At 52.2% G+C, this 19,345-nt stretch overlaps 7 protein-coding genes and 1 non-coding gene across 8 annotated transcripts; 7 read left to right on the forward strand and 1 right to left on the reverse strand.

The window, feature by feature from the left end:
* Positions 1–3,475: 3,475 nt before the first annotated feature.
* On the forward strand, positions 3,476–4,588 carry AtWU_08037 (intradiol ring-cleavage dioxygenase; the record flags this gene model as incomplete). The annotated part of the gene is made up of 1 exon (XM_035503146.1): positions 3,476–4,588. One exon carries the CDS (start codon positions 3,476–3,478, stop codon positions 4,586–4,588), a length of 1,113 nt encoding a protein of 370 aa, XP_035359039.1.
* Positions 4,589–5,911: 1,323 nt separating this feature from the next.
* Positions 5,912–6,967, forward strand: AtWU_08038 (threonine aldolase family protein; the record flags this gene model as incomplete). Its single annotated transcript, XM_035503147.1, has 1 exon — positions 5,912–6,967. One exon carries the CDS (start codon positions 5,912–5,914, stop codon positions 6,965–6,967), a length of 1,056 nt encoding a protein of 351 aa, XP_035359040.1.
* A 400-nt stretch (positions 6,968–7,367) lies between these two features.
* On the forward strand, positions 7,368–9,535 carry AtWU_08039 (transcription factor domain-containing protein; the record flags this gene model as incomplete). Its single annotated transcript, XM_035503148.1, has 5 exons — positions 7,368–7,399; positions 7,482–8,104; positions 8,167–8,731; positions 8,785–9,112; positions 9,167–9,535. 5 exons carry the CDS (start codon positions 7,368–7,370, stop codon positions 9,533–9,535), a joined length of 1,917 nt encoding a protein of 638 aa, XP_035359041.1.
* A 1,886-nt stretch (positions 9,536–11,421) lies between these two features.
* On the forward strand, positions 11,422–12,255 carry AtWU_08040 (short chain dehydrogenase family protein; the record flags this gene model as incomplete). Its single annotated transcript, XM_035503149.1, has 1 exon — positions 11,422–12,255. The coding sequence occupies one exon, from the start codon at positions 11,422–11,424 to the stop codon at positions 12,253–12,255; it is 834 nt and encodes a 277-aa protein (XP_035359042.1).
* Positions 12,256–12,952: 697 nt separating this feature from the next.
* On the forward strand, positions 12,953–14,223 carry AtWU_08041 (TauD/TfdA dioxygenase family protein; the record flags this gene model as incomplete). The annotated part of the gene is made up of 5 exons (XM_035503150.1): positions 12,953–13,115; positions 13,195–13,700; positions 13,758–13,806; positions 13,871–14,002; positions 14,048–14,223. The coding sequence occupies 5 exons, from the start codon at positions 12,953–12,955 to the stop codon at positions 14,221–14,223; spliced, it is 1,026 nt and encodes a 341-aa protein (XP_035359043.1).
* Positions 14,224–14,266: 43 nt separating this feature from the next.
* AtWU_08042 (Zn(II)2Cys6 transcription factor) lies at positions 14,267–16,320 on the reverse strand (the record flags this gene model as incomplete). The annotated part of the gene is made up of 2 exons (XM_035503151.1): positions 14,267–14,747; positions 14,798–16,320. 2 exons carry the CDS (start codon positions 16,318–16,320, stop codon positions 14,267–14,269), a joined length of 2,004 nt encoding a protein of 667 aa, XP_035359044.1.
* Positions 16,321–16,843: 523 nt separating this feature from the next.
* AtWU_t210 lies at positions 16,844–16,957 on the forward strand. Its single transcript has 2 exons — positions 16,844–16,881; positions 16,914–16,957. It is a non-coding gene; the product is annotated as a tRNA-Leu (tRNA).
* A 600-nt stretch (positions 16,958–17,557) lies between these two features.
* On the forward strand, positions 17,558–19,019 carry AtWU_08043 (alpha/beta hydrolase; the record flags this gene model as incomplete). The annotated part of the gene is made up of 4 exons (XM_035503152.1): positions 17,558–17,752; positions 17,806–17,944; positions 18,010–18,118; positions 18,173–19,019. 4 exons carry the CDS (start codon positions 17,558–17,560, stop codon positions 19,017–19,019), a joined length of 1,290 nt encoding a protein of 429 aa, XP_035359045.1.
* Between the last annotated feature and the right edge of the window lie 326 nt (positions 19,020–19,345).

A 19,345-nucleotide genomic window follows, 5' to 3' on the forward strand; every position in this document is an offset into this window, starting at 1 on the left:
AGCCGAGATATATATTGAGGTACAAGACTAGTAGTAAGTTGTATCACAACCACGGGTCTACACAATCGCTCGTGTGTTTCACTATAGTAATTTGCAATCAATTGGTTGTGTCATGAAGCTGCCATTCTGACTATTGTAAATAAGACTCTCTTATATTATCATGTCTACACTCATGTTGTCATATCTAGTTTAGCAACCCGCAAGACGTCCCCAAAGTTAAGTGCAGGATACATATCTTTCCTGATCCCAAATACAATGTCCCATACGGAATCTCAATATTAATATGTTGTATATCATTACAATATCAATAGACCGAGTATAATTCGAATACGGGCAGCGTGGGATTTAGTTATACTATGGTATCATAATTCATGGGTTACATGGTCAGCCAAGAGAGCCTCCACATGGCCATTCGCCAACACAGTTGCTTAGAGAGACTGGAACTTTGTGTCGCCTTATCTAAAGCAGCTCCAGAAACCAAGTAACGGCTCTCCTAGGCATTTTTCAGGGTGTCTGGAGAATGATTTTGTTGCACGCGGTCTAACATATTCCAGCAAAGATGGTTCATGAGGGTTATTGCGGCAGGCGAGCGACAATCAGACAAAACACTATGCTCCTAAAGGAGCGTAGATCGTGCAAGAATTGTGGCACCTACTTAGTAATGACGGAAGATCTCGAGCTGTACTGGACTGGTCTATGGGAGTGATGGCAAGATATACAGAGACTGGTGCGTGCGCTATGCTCTTTAGAGCTTCGAGAAGAGATCACCTGATCCGACTGCTTACTCTTACCCCCCACTCCATCCCATTTCCCCTCGCTTACTTTTCACTTCAGCTCCCTCACATGGGATCTAGGGTGTGGCCAAAGATTTACCCGGTACTGCATGGTGCAGGATAGCAGCTGAACGCTTCCAACAAACATATTATAGAGACTATGTTTGATGGGGTAAGTCTTCACTGAGAAGTCGGAATACAGGCTCACTGCCTCATGAATTCTACTAAATGGGTCCTCGAGCCCCCACTGCACGAAAACCTTGCCCAAGAGTATAGTCACTCCGAGCTCATCGTGATCAGGCCATAGCATCATGCCATGATGCCTCTGCCAAACATAAGACGAGTACCCTGCCTACTTGCCCAATCCTGTGTTGCGATAGATTCGAACAGCAGCGTGCCAGCCGGCCCCTCGCCGAGCTGGCCTTATTGACTTAATGACTTACTTGACTTACTATTCAGCTCGGAAAGGGCTCGGAAGCCATTGCGTTGTTGCGTCGGACACTCCCGGTTCCTGCAGGACCATGTACTTCATTGTTGCTTGGAAGGAATAACCCCCACCGACCAACTCATAATGGCCGTACTGGCTTGGCAGTCAATGAAAGCATTCCTCTCCAGTCCTACTCCGGGGTGAGCAAAGGCTCGAGACGTATTTCTTTAGCTGAGACACTTCTTCCTTATCTGACGGCTGATTCGAAATGGGTGAATCCTCATCCGGGGGTTTCCACCGACTTGCCCCCCAAGGTTACCGGCTTATCAATCGTGACTCAACATGATACTCCAGAATCCTGCAGCTGTTTAGTGCGGGATTGATAGGGTCACCACCCCACTGCGGTCCTTCATCATGCTTGAAGTCGAGAGGTTACATTGGAGTGTCAAGGGAAACCTCCCATGAGGGAGTTATTGCCCAATGGCAGGCGTTCAATTTCATCTATTCGACATGAGGAGTATGCAGGCCGCCGACGGAGCCCGGCTTCACCTACCTGATCAGGCTTATCTCCGGTAACGGATCATTACTGACCGATGCGCTGCTGACGATCGCTATCGTGCACCGCCATGGTGGCATACCCGTCTTCTCGTTCCCGCCGGCAGTGGTTTATTCCCCGTATTCTTCCCCCCAAGCGATGACCCTGAGCCGTGTCCAGGTCCCCGCTGGGCCCTGTGCCAGTTATGCTCAAAATAGATCTGATTTCAAAGGGTCGCTTCGCTATCGAAGGGACGATGCTGACGACGCGTCGGGTCTGGAAGCGGAAGGTGAATTGTGGATCTGCGGCCTTCCCGAAGGAACGCCGTCTGGGGTTAAATTCTAATCCGACTTCAATCTATCTGGACGTTCGAGGTCCTCATCCTGCGCGGCTTGCAGCATCGCCAAGCAGACTTATGCAGCTCTAATAAACTGTCTGCAGCAGTGGACAGCTAGTCTATCCCGGTTGGGTCGAACTAATTGACGACTCCGTCGGGTGCAGCCGTTTGTCTTTTCGGCGGGATATCCCCTCCTTTTGTCAAGAGATGTGTGTAGGCTTCACCTCGAGACCCAGGGCTATGCTGTAAGGTACTGCCTAGGAAGTATATGGAGTGGGATGAATTTACTGCGACACGCCTGGTTTAGAGATGGAATTAATCTGCCAATGAGACCATTCCGACAGGGCATGTGAAGGAGAGATCTGCTCACGGTGGGCCGAACCGAGTGGACTCATCCCATAGTAGAGCCGGCCGATCTCCCAGTGTCTTTTAACGGATTACAACTGCTGAGTACTATCCGGAAAGCTCGTTCGGCCCGCCGGTATCTGCAGGACGTCCTCCGCCAGCCAGTGAGAGACAATGCATTATTGTTCGTGTCGGTTGGCCCCCGATCGTCGTGATCAGCACTTCCCAGCGAATTAGTTTCGCGTTGGTCTTCCTTCCGCGGTCTCTCTCGGCGAATCCGATTTCCGCACGCTGGCTTGGCATCTCCATCGCGGCTTGGCACCACTAACCTGAAGTCTATGCGCCTTCCACATCCGGCACCCTGGTTACTATTCCCAGCATCCTTCGTCACTCCGAATCTCTGCAGAAACTTAGGTTATGATAACCTGGAACGATAGTCGCCATCAATTCATCCACTCACCCACAATGCCCAGACTGTGGAGAATGTGGGTGGAAGAATCCTATTGTGGGAGGTTTACATCACAGCCATTCACAGCGGCCGCTCTGGCACGATGGCCTTCTGCTACTGACGGTCTGGCCAGTTCACTCAGTATGTTTCTCTACATGGCTGGTATCTCTTTTGCATCTGCAGCCTATCACAGTCCACATAATCCAGTCTCCATCAGCTCCATCCTTCGGAGTATATTGGCCTCGCCTTTATCGAAACCTAAGGGAGACAACTGAGGACCATGGACTAAGCTCGCCATCGGTTGCTACACTGATGCCAAGTGATCGACCTTGTTTGCAGGACGATCATCCCTCGGTGCACCACAGGTACCTGTATCGGATCGGCTGCACGAGAATTTCAGTCGCATCGAGACAAGGATGCCGAATAAACTATTATCCACCACAGCGTGATATTGATTGTACCGAAGAGAAATTGGGATCGCAAGCTCACTCCAAGATAGCTATATAAACCCCTTGGACATACCCTCCCAACTACCTCTTCAGTCTCCCACTCGCATCGCAAGCATCCTCACATTGTCAAGCATCTCTGCAACTCTTTTCCCGGATTCAATATGCAAATCAAGAACGTCCTTAACTTGGCCGTCGTCGGCAATGCCCTCCTGGCCACCGCCCACCCGGGTCACCATGAGGAGCGTGAGGCCCTTCAGCAGCGCTCCTTCAAGCGCAGTGTGGCCCATGGTCTGCAGAAGTGTGAGGCCAGCCTGGAGGCCAGCGGCCTTCACGCCCGCGCCGAGGCCCGTCGCCGCGCCGTGGTCGATATGCACCGCCGTCAGTTGCAGGCCCGTGGCGACACCGCTGAGGTGCTGAACAAGTCGCACCTGTCCACCCGTCCCATCTCGTCCAGCACCCCCGAGACCGAGGTCTTTAACGACGACAAGAAGATCTGCCTCCTCGGACCCAGCGCTGAGGGTGAAACCGGACCCTACTGGATCCCCGGCGAGCACATCCGCGGCGACATCCGTGAGAACGAGCCGGGTATTCCTGTCACCGTCGAGCAGCAATTCATTGACGTCGAGACCTGCCAGCCCCTCACTGGCATCTACACCGAGATCTGGGGCTGCAACGCCACCGGTGTCTACTCCGGCCTGGTGGCTGATGGCAACGGTAACTCCAACGACCTGGCCAACTACAACCGCACCTTCCTCCGTGGTGTGCAGCAGACCGATGAGGACGGTGTGGTGACCTTCAACACCCTGTTCCCCGGTCACTACGCTGACCGCACCACCCACTACCACAACATTGTGCACTGGGGCGCTACTCTGCTGCCCAACAACACCCTGGCGGGTGGCTCCATCCCCCACATTGGCCAGATCTTCTGGGACCAGGACATGATCAGCAAGGTCGAGTCCACCTACCCTTACAATACCAACTCGATCCCCATCACTACCAACGCAGACGACCGCGTGGTCACCGTGGAGACCGAGAACGCCGACACCGACCCCTTCCTGAACTACGTCTACCTGGGTGACTCCCTCGAGGACGGTCTGTTCGCCTACCTCACTGTTGCCGTCAACACTTCGGCCATCCACTACCCCTACTGGACCAACGTGTACACTGCCAGTGGCGGCGAGTCTGTCTGCGGTACCTGCGATGGTGACCCGGATGCTGTTGACGGTGGTCTCCCCACCTCCTCTGCGTCCGCTTCCGCTTCCGCTTCTGCTTAAACGCAGGTGGAGTGCCGACAAGGAGAAAGGAACGAAAAATTGATGAATAATAGGTGGATAGTTTTGTATATTTAGACTAGATGATGTGCCTGACGGTGCTACTTGATAGCTCACGAATATCAAAGAGTTGATTGGATACAGCTACCACTTCGGAAACTGACCGATTCGTAAGCACTAATGACTAAGCGGGGGAGTTCCGACGGTCTAGCCGCATCGGGAATCCGGGATTGATAAATTCCGATGTATTCCCGTTTATCGCGGGCTTTGCTCATTCCGTTGAACAACGATCTTGTGGAAGGATGGAATCAGGGAATGTGTCTCGTCTTGGCATGCGGCATCCTTGCCTGTTCTATGACTTGTTAACCAATTCAACCGTTGGTGAAATCGTTCTTGACTATGGACTAAACAGAAGCAGCTTCTCCGGTGAGTGAGTGCAGTCCGATCGGCTGCTTTGCTGCGCCGGGTTTGCTGTAAGAACACGATGGTATCATTAGATGCTGCATGGGAGGTAAAGAAACTCTATGTACATTCTTGAGGGTTGTCTGCATCACATGGTTCCTGAAATGGTCGGTGTGGGAGTGCAAATAAATGGCAGAGATAGGACACATCAGACGATGCAGCCTGGAGTGATACCATGTTACTCAAGAACTAGCGCTAGTATATAATATATTGATCTATAGTATTCGGTTTCAGTCAGTCAATTACAATAGTACATGTTTTCAGATTCTATCTGGATACACGACAACAACTGTTCTGATAAGATACGGTGACTGCCTCCTTGGTCGTGGTAGAGATACGCCTTGCAGAAGCGTTGTCGAAACCGATGCTCGTACATATTCCCGAGGAGATCTGATCGCCCGCGGCAGCTAAGCAGGGATTCGGTCGATCAATAAGCCCAGAACCCGGCGTTGCCGGTCACTTGATCTTGGGATTTGATAGAACTATACGAGGAATTGTACGGGATCTGGTGAGGGTTATGGTGGCCATAACCCCAATAGAGAGCTTAGACAGGCTTCACCATCATCGCCACCAACAACCTATCTAGCGTACATCTGTCTGGTTATCTACCTGTCACAGATAAGTTTAGAATTGGCCCACCCAGTGGATCCGACCATCTTATTTCTCTTTGTCAGATTCTGGCTTCATCCTGACATGACTCACATTCCCGAACCATTCCCGAGCGGAAATGACATCCATTTCCCCTCACACATTTTCTCCTCATAAAGCTTCCCTCCCAAAACTCAATTCCTGAGTTTTTCTTTTTCCTTCTTTTCTTCTTCATCTCCATATATCCAATATAACCTTCAACAGGGTTGACACACAATGATCGTCAAACTCACCCAACCATACAGCTTCCTGGATGACTACAGCGAGGGTGCTCATCCACGCCTACTGCAGTCCCTCCTGCTCACCAACGCCACACAACAAACCGGTTACGGCACCGATGAATACACACACGAAGCTCGTCAATTAATTTACTCTCAAATACAAGCCACCGACGATGAAGTCGCCATTCACTTTGTCCCCAGTGGAACGGCCGCCAATCTCATCTCTATTGCCAGCTGTCTGCGGCCGTATGAAGCCGTGCTGGCTGTAGAAACCGGACACATTCTAGACAAAGAAGCTGGAGCCATCGAAGCCACCGGCCACAAAGTCATCCCCGTGCCTGGGGTCCGGGGAAAAATGACACCCGAGAATCTCGAACGGGTCTTGGATCGCAATACCTTCTTCCCCCACATGGCCAAGCCGCGGCTGGTGTACATCTCCAATGCGACGGAGGTGGGCACGATTTACACGCGGAGTGAGCTGCGGCGGCTGTCAGAGACGTGTCGACGGCGGGATTTACTGCTGCATGTGGACGGAGCGCGATTGGGGGTGGCGCTGAGCGCCGAGATAAATGATCTCACCCTGCGCGATATGGTCGATTACACGGATATCTTCTGGATCGGTGGCACGAAGATGGGCGCCTTGCTGGGCGAGGCGGTCGTGGTGCGCAGAAGTCTGGCCGAAGGGTTTGAATTTAATATCAAACAGCGCGGAGCCTTGCTGGGCAAGTCTCGCGTCATGGGGGTGCAATTTGCCGAGTTGTTTCGGGATGGATTGTATTTTGAGCTGGCCAGACATGCCAATGCCATGGCACGGCGCATTTCGGCGCAGTTTGAGCGCATGGGATGGGAGCTGGCGGCCGACACAGAAACCAACCAGGTGTTTGTCGTGGTACCGGATGCGATGCTGCATCGGCTGGCGGAGCGCATTCGGTTCTACGAGTGGGACAAGCGTGAAACTGGCACGGTGATTCGCATTGTGACAGCTTGGGCTACGGATGAGATGGCGGTGGATAAACTGTGTCAGTGGCTGGAGGCCATCTATCAGGCATAGTTGGGTTTGCTTCAATCTTAATGTCATGATAATAATACCCGAGCTATCTAATAGAGAGACAGAGAACCTGACAGACAGAGTTTAATATGATGAACTAATGAGATCTCCATGAGTCAATCGGAAGATTAGAATGGAACCCTAATTAAAAATAAACAGGGAGAGACAAAACAGCCGGGCCAGACTGTTGGAGAAATTACTTGATGGAATCCACTTGCTGCAATTTCCGTGACAAAGAATAGGGCATTTCCCCTCATTATTCCCGATCTCCCTTCCGTTATTCCCGACCGCCGGGAATATAATCTTGATACCCCTCACGTGCCCCTCACACAATTCCCGCCCCTCAATTCTGGCCAATTCCATCTTAATTTATTCCCGTGTCGGCTTTGAGGTGTTTGCAACAATGCGCCTGTCCATTTCCTGCGACAGCTGTCGGTAAGCTAAGCTCCCTCACTTCCATTCCATTCCATTCCAACCCATACTGTCCAATCACTTTAATCAATTGCTCACTTACTAGACAATCCAAGGTCAAGTGCATCCACGATGGCCATCCTCCCTGCCGTCGCTGCCACCGCCTCAATCGCGATTCTTGCGTCCTGACCGATCCGCGCTCTCCCGGTGTGCGCACGCCCCGAACCCCTCGCAGAGCCAGCATCAGAAGAACCGGTTCAGGTTCAGGTTCAGCATCAGGGATAGGAACAGGGACAAAAACAGCGACAGACACAACGAGGACCACCGCGACGACTCCCACAGCCAGCTCGCCTGCTCCTACGCCCACTCCTTCTCATTCCGCCAACCCCATCGCTGCCATCGCTCCGGCCACTCTCATCGCAGCATGCGACATCTATCGCAAGAAATTCCCCGTCGTCAACTTCCTCCACTATCCCTCGCTGATCGCCGATCTCTCCCACAATGCCTCCGCGGTTGAACCCGTTTTTCTTTCAGCTCTACTGTCTCTATGCGCCCGCTTCATGCCCGACGCCGCCCTGGCTGCTCCTGAAACCTACGCCGAGTATGCGCGCTCTCAGCTGGCCCATCGCGCCTTCGAAGCTCCCTCCCTCTATCTTGCACAATCCCTTGTCATGATCTCGCTGTACGAATGGGGTTCTGGTCGGCCTTATCGCGCATGGATGTGCAGCGGTACTGTTCCACTCAACTTACCCCTTCAGCCCGACCATCGCTAACACAATGGGCCGATCCAGGCATGGCCACCTACATGATCCAATCCCTCCTCAAGACCGCCGATGACACCATGGAACAACAACCCCTTCTCGACCTGCCCGCTCATCGCATCACCTACGAACAGCTGGTCCGCACCTACTGGTGCTGCTTCGCGCAGGACTGCGAGCTCAGCTCCGGCGCCCGCCAACACTTTGCCCTCTCCTTCCGCCAGATCTCCGTGCCCCTCCCCATCAGCGATTCCGATTTCACCTTTGGGAAAGCCACGCCGCGCTTAATGCCGGCGGACATGAACCGCTCATCCTCTCTGGCATTGAATCTATCCATCGATCGAGGATTGACTATCGTCACACGGGGCTTTGACATTTTCGTTCGCATACTCCGATTCGCTAATGAGAGCCGTCGCGGTCGGGCGCAAGGATCGGCAGGGTTGTCTCTCCGCGCGTGGGAGATGCTCAAAGCCGAGCTGGACGAGTGGAGGGGGCTTCAGGATGCGACGGTGCGGTATCCCGAGACCAATGCGCAGGCGCATGTGGCCTTGGGGTCGGGGGAGTTGTTCGCCTATATCAACCTGGTGTATTTTATGAGGTGTGTTCATTAAACAACATGATGTTCGATGAGGTAATTACTGACAGCGATAGTATTCTGTTTCTCTACCGCGACCGCTTCCTCTCCACCCCCAAATCATTCATCGACCATCACGATCCTGCCGACGACGAAGCCATTGACCACCTCTTCACGACAGCCCAGCACATCGGCGCTATACTCACTGCTCTTGAGGCCTGCGCTACTCCTGTCATCACCCCTTACGCAGGGTTCAGCGTCTTCGTCGCCGCCCATATCAACATGTATGGGACTGTCTGTCCAAGCCGGTACCCGGGGGGTCTGGCGCGCGCACAGGAAGAGAAGAAGATGAATCTGGAATATCTGGAGCGACTGTGTCGGTTCTGGGATGTGGGAACGAGCTGGGTAAGCCTCCCTCACACCTTCGGTGTTATGTACCGTGAGACTAACAGGTGATAGTGGCGAACCCTCCAAGAAGCCAACCGGTTTTATGAAACAGCCCGAACCAGCGCGCAAGGACCTACGGGCGTTTCCCGCCCAGAACATCTCACCCTAGCTGGTACCCTCGATGAATACGGTGATATTCGTGTCTCGCGACCCGAGACAGCACCTGCTTCACGGCGGCGCCCAGGAGTATCTTCAGAGGGAGTTGGAGTGCGACGCATGTCGGTGGCCGAGCTAACAGCGCCAGGTGGCAGTGGAAGTAGCGGTGGTAGTGGTGAATGGGCGGATGTGGAGGCGGAGATGTGGCAGTGGCCGTTCCTCGATGAGAATTGGTCGCTGGGATTCGACACGGGGTTTGAGTCGGCGTGGCCGGGGTTAAGTTGATGGCAGCGGGGTTGGCCTGTATGAGTGATGAATGTATGAGTGATGATCACCAGTATAATTAATGTAAACAAACACAATCGGAAACTGTTCTGGTATCATAGCCATCACAGCGCATGCATAGTTAGTGATAGTTCTATGTTCAATATTTGGATCCGCGGAGAAGTTTGTTTGATCAAGACTTCAGTGATATTCGAATAGGAGATAAATCATTAACAGGGTCAGTTGACCTGCACTGATGCCTCTAAACAACCATCCACTGCGACATCTTTGTTTCAAACTCTTCGGGATGCGGTACACTGGGCGCAAACATTGCGACCTCGGTCGGCGTACTAGTAGATAGAGCACAGGCCTCCAATTCGGTACTAGTATCATGTTTATTAGCGGTTCGGTCGGCATGATGGTGCTGCTAGTCGCGAATGTGAGTGCGCCACGCTCGGTTACTCTTATTTTCGAGGCGCATAATGATATGTCTCAGATGTTCGTCGAAATCAACCACCGACGACATAGTACATCACTGTAATCAAAGCAAGCGCAACATAGTACGTCCTGGCAGGTGGTTCCGAAATCCCCGAAACAACGGAATGCAGTTTCAGTCGAATACTGCTAATAATATATATTCTCTCTCCTGCAGGTCGAGTCCGAGTAGGTGCATACGTGGCTCGCGTAGAATTCTGGAATACAGCATAAGCCCATCGGCGAATACTTCTAATTGCGTCTACCGTTGTGAGCGGGGCATGTTCAATCGGCATTTTAACTAAGTATTTAGTTTTTTTCTAAGTTTTGCTCCATTGGGGAATAAAGGCTGTGACGGTAAAGGAGAAAATCGCGTGGAATCTAGAAAACGCGGTGGAAAAACACTAGCATCATTTTAAAGTTAAGCCGGGAGTTGATTTATTGCCAGAACGCGTCGATCTTTGGCGCACACAGAATATGGATGGGTAAGTGGAGATGAGACGGACAAACCACGTAAGATGGTGCGTGAATGCATCATCACACACCTTTTTAGTCCATTTCGACAACAGCATTAAACCTGAAGGAGTTGAATCCGTGGAGTGACTACCGTAAGTAGCGTGGCGCAGATATCGACTCTGTTCAGAGTTGGGTTTCACTCTGCTATTCTTGTTGCTTCGAGATGGCCTGTTCGGCGTGGCTGGGTTTCCGTGGGTGGACCATTCCCAAAGGCGCTCACCAGTTCGACGATCGGCCGTTGCATTTGCCCAGCCCTCTGTTGGGGAGAACGAAGCTTTTAGCGGGGAATACGCCTCGGTTGGAACCAGATTTGGTGTGCTTGGGCTAAATTCTTTTCCTCACGAAGTGGTGCAGTGGAGTCAGGGTGGAAAAAGGGGTGTGGTGAGGGTTCATGTTGTGGATATTGGTGATTCTTTGCTCACAGTGATCGCGAAGGGAGTAATCCCAGCTGGGGTTGAAAAGGATACCTCATCCTCTACTGGAAATGAACAAGATAAAGCCGGCGCCATCGCAATCCATCACTAGAAACTAATGACAAGAAACGAACAAGCAATGGGTGGACCAAAGCCGCGTGGCCGCTGAGTGGCCGACGGCCCACTCCGGATCCCCGAAGCCAATCACCGAGTCAATCGCTATAAAAATAACCTGCGAAAGCCTCAGCCCTAGTTGAGGCACGTTATGGAGTACGACGACTGCCAGCAAGATTGGCCTGGCAGAGATTTCGGCTCTCTCGCCCATCATCTCGCTCGTCATTCATATTTGAGGGCCTGTCGGTAGTTCTGTTCCGATGGGCCCTACAATACCTTCTCTACCCTGATTTCTCTCTTCCTCCTCCTCGCCCTCCTCTTCTTTCATCATCCTAACTACTTCTACCCGACTTGGCTGCTGCCTATATCCGACCCCTCCTCTACGCCATCATGCAACTCCGCTACCTGCTAGCGCTCAGCGCCCTATCATCTACTGTTCTCGCGCACGCGGAACCCGCGGCTGGAGTTTTCTCGCTGTCACCGCAAACCGAAGCGCCGGTCGCTCAACCAACATCCATCGTTGATCAATACCTCAAGCCCAAGCGGTATAACCGGTCCTTGAACTTCCAAAAGAGGGCGACCACCACCGATGATACCACCACGACGGATGCAGCCACCACCACTGCGGATTCCACTACATCCACTTCGACCAGCACTACCGAAGCCACCACCACCTCCGACACCTCCACGACCAGTGCGACGACTACCGCAACTACTGCCACGAGCACCAGCTCTAGCAGCAGTAGCACTTCGTCCTCATCCTCTCAATCCACCACCAGCGCCACCTCCACCACTCAAAGCACCACGACCACCTCGACGACCACTAGCACCACCACCTCCGCCACGAGCACCGTCTCCGCCGCGCAAAAGGAGTACAACCACCGCGGAGAGATTGCCGCCATCGTGACCTTCAGTATCCTGATCTTTATCTTTCTCGCCCTCACCTTCTTCCTCTGCTTCCGCGAGAAGGCCAAGACCAACCGTCTGGCCAAGAAGGCTGACGCGGGAGCCGATTACTCCATGGTGCCGCTGGCCGATGGCCGGCCCCAGAGCGAGGCCAAGTTTGACCGCGCCTCCATGATGTTCGCCTCCAACTCGCAGCTCAATCTGGATCAGATGGCGAGGAGGCCTACCTCTATGGCGGCTAGTGAGACTCTGAGCGTGCCGATGAACCGGACGGCGCCGGGGACGCCTTCGGATGAGCACCGGGCGAATATGGTTTGATTGGGAGTATAGTTGGGGGGGTGTATGAGTTTGGTCTGATACCCGGGACAATGTTCGACATGATTGCAGCATGACATTACCGATCGGAGTCGCCATCGTTGAGGATGATGGATTTATTTCCTTAGTGTCTTATTTGTTCTTCTTCTTTGTGTATATTGGATGTTTTGTTCTTCAGCGATTTGAGCCTTCTGTATGATCGTTTGTGGAGCTTTGAGATATCAGATGCATATGCATAGCGTTGTGGAGATATATCCATTGCATTGGCTATCAGTAGTATGTAAGACCCGCATTGAATCGGCGCATAGTTTTGAGCTTAGCATACAGTTGCTGGGAGAATTATGCAAGCCGTCTTTTGGCATAAACCGTCACAAGATACGACAGAATTCGACGTATTATCCTGAATCGTCGCCAACCACACATCAACCATTGTCCCAGTCATTACCCATGTAAAACGAACTTGTACATTCACGAATTCATTAACACCGATGACACTATCTAAGCCTAGTGAAACCATCCTTCCCACCCATAACGCAATCGGCGATATCTCCAGATCCCAGCACCCTCCTAACGCCGAAAGCCGATCTATACACCACACCCGGCTGAACATAAATATCGATATCTGCCACTTACAAACATATACTACATAAACCATTATTCATATTCCAAATAATACAAAGATACACAATTATATACTACCATGCCCCAACGAATCCACTCCACCGGCTCCCTCGACGCCTTCAACCCCATTCTAGTCACCCCCGTCATCGGCACCGAATTCCCCAAAGACAGCTGTAACATCGTCGACGACATCCTCAATGCCCCCAATTCTGAGCAGCGTATTCGTGACCTTGCCGTCCTCGGTACATCCCATTCCATCCCATCCCATCCCCAATCCCACCTACCCACCCACCCATCTAACAAAGACATCGGTATAAACAGTCGCGGAAAGAGGCGTCGTCTTCTTCCGCGCCCAGCACAACCTAACCAACGACCTCCAAAAACAGCTCATCCTCCAAATGGGCCACCTCACGACCCGTCCCTCATCCCACGGCCTCCACATCCACCCCGTAACCAACGACTCAAGAGAATTCGGCGACCCCGACCCCCAAATCAGCACGATCAACTCCGAAGGACGAAAGAAACTCTACAAGGGATCGGACTATACCCGTATGGCGGCTGTCTGGCATAGTGATATTGCGTTTGAGAAGGCGCCGGCCGATTTCTCCAGTCTTAGGTTGACGCAGTTGCCTGTTACGGGGGGTGATACGTTGTGGGCTTCTGGGTATGAGGTTTATGATCGGATTAGTAAGCCCTACAGGGGGTTTTTGGAGGGGTTGAGTGCGACGCATGTTGGGGAGGGGTTTAAGAGGATGGGGGTTAAGGTTTATCAGGGGGAGAGGGGCGCGCCGGTTAATGTGGGGGATGAGTTGGAGGCGGTGCATCCGGTAGGACCCTTTCTGGAATTGCTGGGGTATGAGGCGGTTGGCTGATTGCTGGGATAGGTTGTGAGAACGAATCCGATTACGGGGTGGAAGTCGATCTTCCCGATTGGTATGTTTATGTTGTTGGATGCAGTGAGTGTGATGGTGAAAATGATGTGTGCTGATATGAGTAGGGGCCTTTCCGAGCAAGATCAACGAGTTGAATCGGAGAGAGAGTGCGAATATGCTGCAGTACTTTCATGATCTGATTACCTACGGGCATGATCTACAGGTGCGGTTCAAGTGGAATGAGCCGAATGATATTGGTATGTTGGAAATTCATTGGTTGTAGGCAGATGCTGACGAATTAGCCATCTGGGATAATCGCAGCGTGTTCCACACGGCCACTGGTGATCACGAAGGCTTCGGGCCTAGAAGTGGCAATCGCGCTGTTGGAGTGGGCGAGGTGCCTTATTTTGATCCCGAGAGTAAGTCGAGGAGGGAGGATCTGGGGATTGAGGATACGCTATCTCCAGCTCATTTGTAGTTATTCTATCATTATGCGCAAATGGGTATCTGCTAGTTCACATCTACTGCGGAGTAAACCAGTTTAGTCCGTCGGACATGTCCAGGCTTAATAGGTCGTTTGACCATATCTCTGGGAACATGTCGCTGAACGTATGCCAGAAGTCGGGTGTGTCTGCTGTGGCAGATCCCTGTCTGTATGGATCGGGCCCGGTTAGCCCTCCCATAGGGGGCAATGGATACTGAAAGTCGAACCATCCAGCTGAGAGCTGAGCATCCCCAGTAGTTGCGTCGGTGTGTGCGCTCACACTCTCAGAATGTGGTGTGGGAATAACGTCCTCGGTATGAGATTCACTTGGCAGAGGGTCGGCCTTTGCCGCATCATTCACATACTCCATCACGCGGTTGATAATCATCTCCAGTCCGTCTCGGTACTTCTTCAGACTAGGATTCCTCTCCGCCATAACGAACAGCGCAGAAGAACAGGCTCTCAGATCATTTGACACGGCTATTGTCCACAGTTGAGGGGCCCGGAAAAGGCAAAGGCTATTTCGTTAGTCTAGTTCTACTGTGATGGAAGAAAGGGAACTGCTCACCAAATAGTCAACCCAGCCATATACAGTGAATTAACCAGGAGAAAAGAATACCCGGACGAATCTCGCTGTCGCAGCCTCTTGAAACACTGACACATCTGGCCTGAGGCGTACAAGCATCTCTCAATTAGAGGATCACTTCGCGGTAGTACTCCCACGAACCGCTGAATGAGCATCCGAATGGCGTTGTTCCAATGCATATGGACAAAGTCGTCTTCTTCCGGTGCCATTTCCGGCAGCGATGTTTCGAATTCTTCCAAAGCAGCAAGCAGAGGAGTCGTCTCTGGGACAAGCGTTGTGGTGTGCTTATCTGTTCGATAAACCCGGGTATGAATATGTGACATGATGCGCTGCAACTGTGCCAAAGCGATGAATCTCCGAAGCTTCCTTCCGTGCGCCGGCTCGCGCGGAGCCACTGAGCCCTGCAGAGCCTGCTCAACCAGCTTGTCGCTGGTACACGAATCATCCAGATCCGCTGGAGCATGAACATCAATGTCCTCCTCGGGGACACTGAACGGCCGTCCTAATGACCAGGCCACGTATCGTTCAACCAGGTAAACAGACCAGAACAGCCGTCGGCGCATTTGCCCTTCATACGGTCGCATCTTCCGATACTGAGATTCGCGGTGCAACCCTAGATCGATACAGATGCGCATGGCTAGACCTATCAGATACCATACTCTCGTGGCAGACGATGTCCGCATGTGATAGAGGACGAGTAACATGAGTGCTTCGATGTTCATGTAGGACTGTGATTCCCCGAGGACAGATTCCAGCTGTAGTGCCATGGCTACAAACGTGCTCGGGGGCGTGGAGTCGTAGGTCTCGGTCATCTGTAGAATAGCTGCGCCAATGGCGTATACCATGAATAGTTTGAATCGTGCAGCCTCGCTCATCTGATCTGACGGGGACTTTCGTACGGTCGCATGCAATTGCATCAGCTCCGCACGATCAAGAAACGGGAGACGGGTATGCATGTCTTTAAAGTAGGCATTAAGGAGGCGTAATCCAACAGCATCACTCGGTATTGCGGTGCTGGTTGCGGTTCTTTCGCAATCCGGCGGAGGTTGGTGGTGACTGCCATTGATGGGGATGGACCTCAGCCAGACGGCGTTCTGCACCAGACGGCCCAGATCTTCTGCGATGGACATTCCTGATGAGGGTCCTAGATACGCCAGGTTGTCGCTCCCCTCATGGCTCATTGCCATCATCGAGACCACTCCAGCTCGGGATTCATGGGGTTGTAGTTTTGCGCCCGTTGACAGCTGTTCTGCTGGCGCATCTTCATCCGGGGGATTCTGTTCCAGTGCAGCGGATAATTCCGCTTCGAGCACTTCGATGCGGCGCACCAATGCCCCCTTGGACATGGCATGGTGCCAGGAGGGAACGGACTCGGATCGCAGACAGGGCTGTTTGGCGGATTCGCAGCCAGTACAGGTCGGATAACCGACGCATCGCTGCTTGCGTCGGTGGCAGCGTTTACATGACTTGGGGATGCGTTTGCGAATTCTTCCTTCAGCGCTCATGACGAGAGGTGAAGGGTAGAGTGAAGAAATTGGAAACGGGGAACAGGGGATGATCGTCCATGCCTGGTGTTTCCCCGCATCTTGAACTGATGATCGATTCCTCTGCCGAGGCGCCAATTCAAGTAGTTACCGGGCTGGGCGTGGCGGTGATGAGGCGATGGTGCCGCCAACGCACGCCATCGCATTGGTGACGGTTTACTGGCCAACCATGTTGAAGCATTTGACACGGTCGGAGAGGTATCCGACAGGCATGAATCAAGATGATGTTGGAGGTGAGACCGAATATATCTGCGGATACCAGATCAGTCTGTAGTAGCAGAATCTCCGTCACCACACTATGGTTCTGGGATATGTCTGCTCAGAAGAGCGTTATCATTGATTCTAAAATATTACCAAAATAACCATACTTGTTTTCCATTGAAGGAAATAGGGCGGTCGTATGCCACACTGGCATGAATGTGTCAAGTCCGGGTTGAATCTGTTGTGAACATGTACGCAAAGCTTCGGCAAATACCCCATCCAAGGCAAGATGGCCGAGTGGTCTAAGGCGCTGCACTCAAGTGAATTTCGCTTGTCCAACTCAGTTGGATGTATTGCAGTCTCGAAAGAGGCGTGGGTTCGAGTCCCACTCTTGTCATATCTTTTTATTTTTTTCCCGTTTGTTGTTCCCGTCCCGTGTGATCGCTCGGGAGGATAATGAATGCATTGTTTTGAAATGTATAAAACGGCCCCAACAAAAAGGCCTTTGATACGAGTTATGCATGGCTCTCTTTACTCCGTGGCAGTCAGTGAGTGTGTATGTATGTAGAACAACGTATTCCCCTACCGATTCCCTCCTTCTTTTGGGCTGTCCTACATGCCGCATCCATAGAAGCAACCATTACCCTAATGTGTCTGTCCATCCCGTGGCAGCCTTATTGGGATGACAGTGTGACAGTGTATTTGTCCCCGGTGCCACAAGCCAACCCCTTCACATCAATAATGTATCACAATACCATAAATGCTTAACAGGAGCTATCCCCAACAAAGAGTTCCTCACGCCTCAAGTCCATCTGGCAACTGACAGTCTGACTGGATCACTGACCATTTTCGAGATCCGTGGGGAAGTGGGCCGCCCGACCCAGACTTGCCGTCTCACTCAGCTCAACTACATCAGCTAGTTCCCTCCTCCTTCATCACCATCGGCTTACTTCTTTCTCGTTTTCATAAACCTCTCAGTTACTGTGGTTTTGTAATAATGTCGACCGCAAATTATAGAGTCACCGAGCACATCATCCCCGCGTGCTATGTTCGGGAGTATGCGGGCAGTACCGTGGACCAAGAAGATGTGCTGCATCTCCACATCAAGCAATACACGCCTCGCCATCTACCCGATCCCGTCCCAGATGATGCTGTCACCATCATTGCAGTTCATGCTGTGGGCTTCCCCAAGGTAAAGATTTGGCATTCAAGGCCATCGGATAAAAGTAAGCTAATTAGGAATAGGAGCTCTACGAACCACTCTGGGACGAGCTTCTCGCTCGATCCGCTCATTCCAACTTCCACATCCGCGGTATCTGGATTGCAGACGTTGCCAATATGGGCATGAGTGGAGTACTCAACGAAGTTAAACTCAGCATGGACTGTGCGTGACTGTGGTCCTACCTTGCCCAGATTTCATTACACCCGGCTAAAATGGTCATGTTCTAGGCTCATGGATGGACCATCCCCGCGACCTGCTCCTGCTGATCAACCACTTCCGCGACCAGATGCCCCGACCGCTAGTGGGAGTGGGCCACAGCTTCGGAGGTACCATTATGTGCGTATCCATCCACGACCCTAGATCGATGGTTGCTGATCATAGGTTTTGAAGTACGAATCTGGCACTGATGCACCCTCGTCTACTAACCTCAGTCATCCTCTTCGACCCGGTAATTCAACGACTACCGCCCAAGATGGGCTTTGGCGCTGATCCGCCCGGTCCTGTCAACTTTGCCTTGTGGCGTGATGACGTCTGGCCAAATCGGGCGACCGCTGCTGCAGGTTACAAAAAAGTGTTCAAGAAATGGGACCCCCGGTGTCTCGAACTAATGGTACAGTATGGGTTCCGGGATCTGCCCACGGCCCTGCATCCCGACCTGCCCGACAGTGCAGACGCTGCCGACCCGCCTGTCACGCTGACCACGACCAAGTATCATGATGTGCTGGGCCAAATCCGGGAACGATTTCACGCTGGAATGACAGATGGCCAGGCTCAGTTGGATCGCTCAACCCATGCGGACGTGGATCCCTCTGTGGCTGTCCTTCCGGTGTATCGTCCTGAACCACCCAGTACATTTCATAAGTTGCCATCATTACGACCGTCGGCCCTCTTCTTGCTAGGGGAAACGAGTTACTTGAATTTGAAGGATCTCCGGGAAGGAATCAAGAGCTGTGGTCAAGGGGTTGGGGGCAGTGGGGGGAAAGACAAGGTCAAGGAGGTTACCCTACCCAAGCAAGGCCACTTCTTCGCCTTTGAGGTGGTGGAAGAGACAGTCAGCCATTGCGCCAGCTGGTTAGATGAGGTTGTGCGCGGATACCGCGACACTGAGCAGGAGTGGAGGGAAAAGAGACAGAAGATGGCTAAACGGGATCATTTGGTGCTGAATGAAGAATGGCGAAGGGTGATCAGGTCTCCCAGTTCATTCCGCGCGGCCAAGTCACGGAAAAGCAAACTATGAGATCTTAGTAGTTGTCTCACCCTGACACCTCGCTATTGACTAAAGTAATACTACCATTCGTGCTTTGTTATGGAAATATACAAGGAAATTCCAAACTTCAGCAGATTCTGTGCTTGAATGTATCCAGCTTTGGGTCAAACAGTCTTCTCAGTACATCGAGTACTATTGCACAAGAAAGGAAGTGCAGAAGACGGAAGAAATTCCCTGCAGAGAATACGGACACATAGTAGACAGTAACAAAAAGCCCGGAGTATACCACCCTGATTCCCCGTTACTTCCCAACCCTACGGAATTGGGGTAGCAAGGTTGCTTATGTGGCGCAGTAG

Source organism: Aspergillus tubingensis (assembly GCF_013340325.1).
Source record: "Aspergillus tubingensis WU-2223L DNA, scaffold_8, whole genome shotgun sequence".
Classification (NCBI taxonomy): Eukaryota; Fungi; Ascomycota; class Eurotiomycetes; order Eurotiales; family Aspergillaceae; genus Aspergillus; species Aspergillus tubingensis.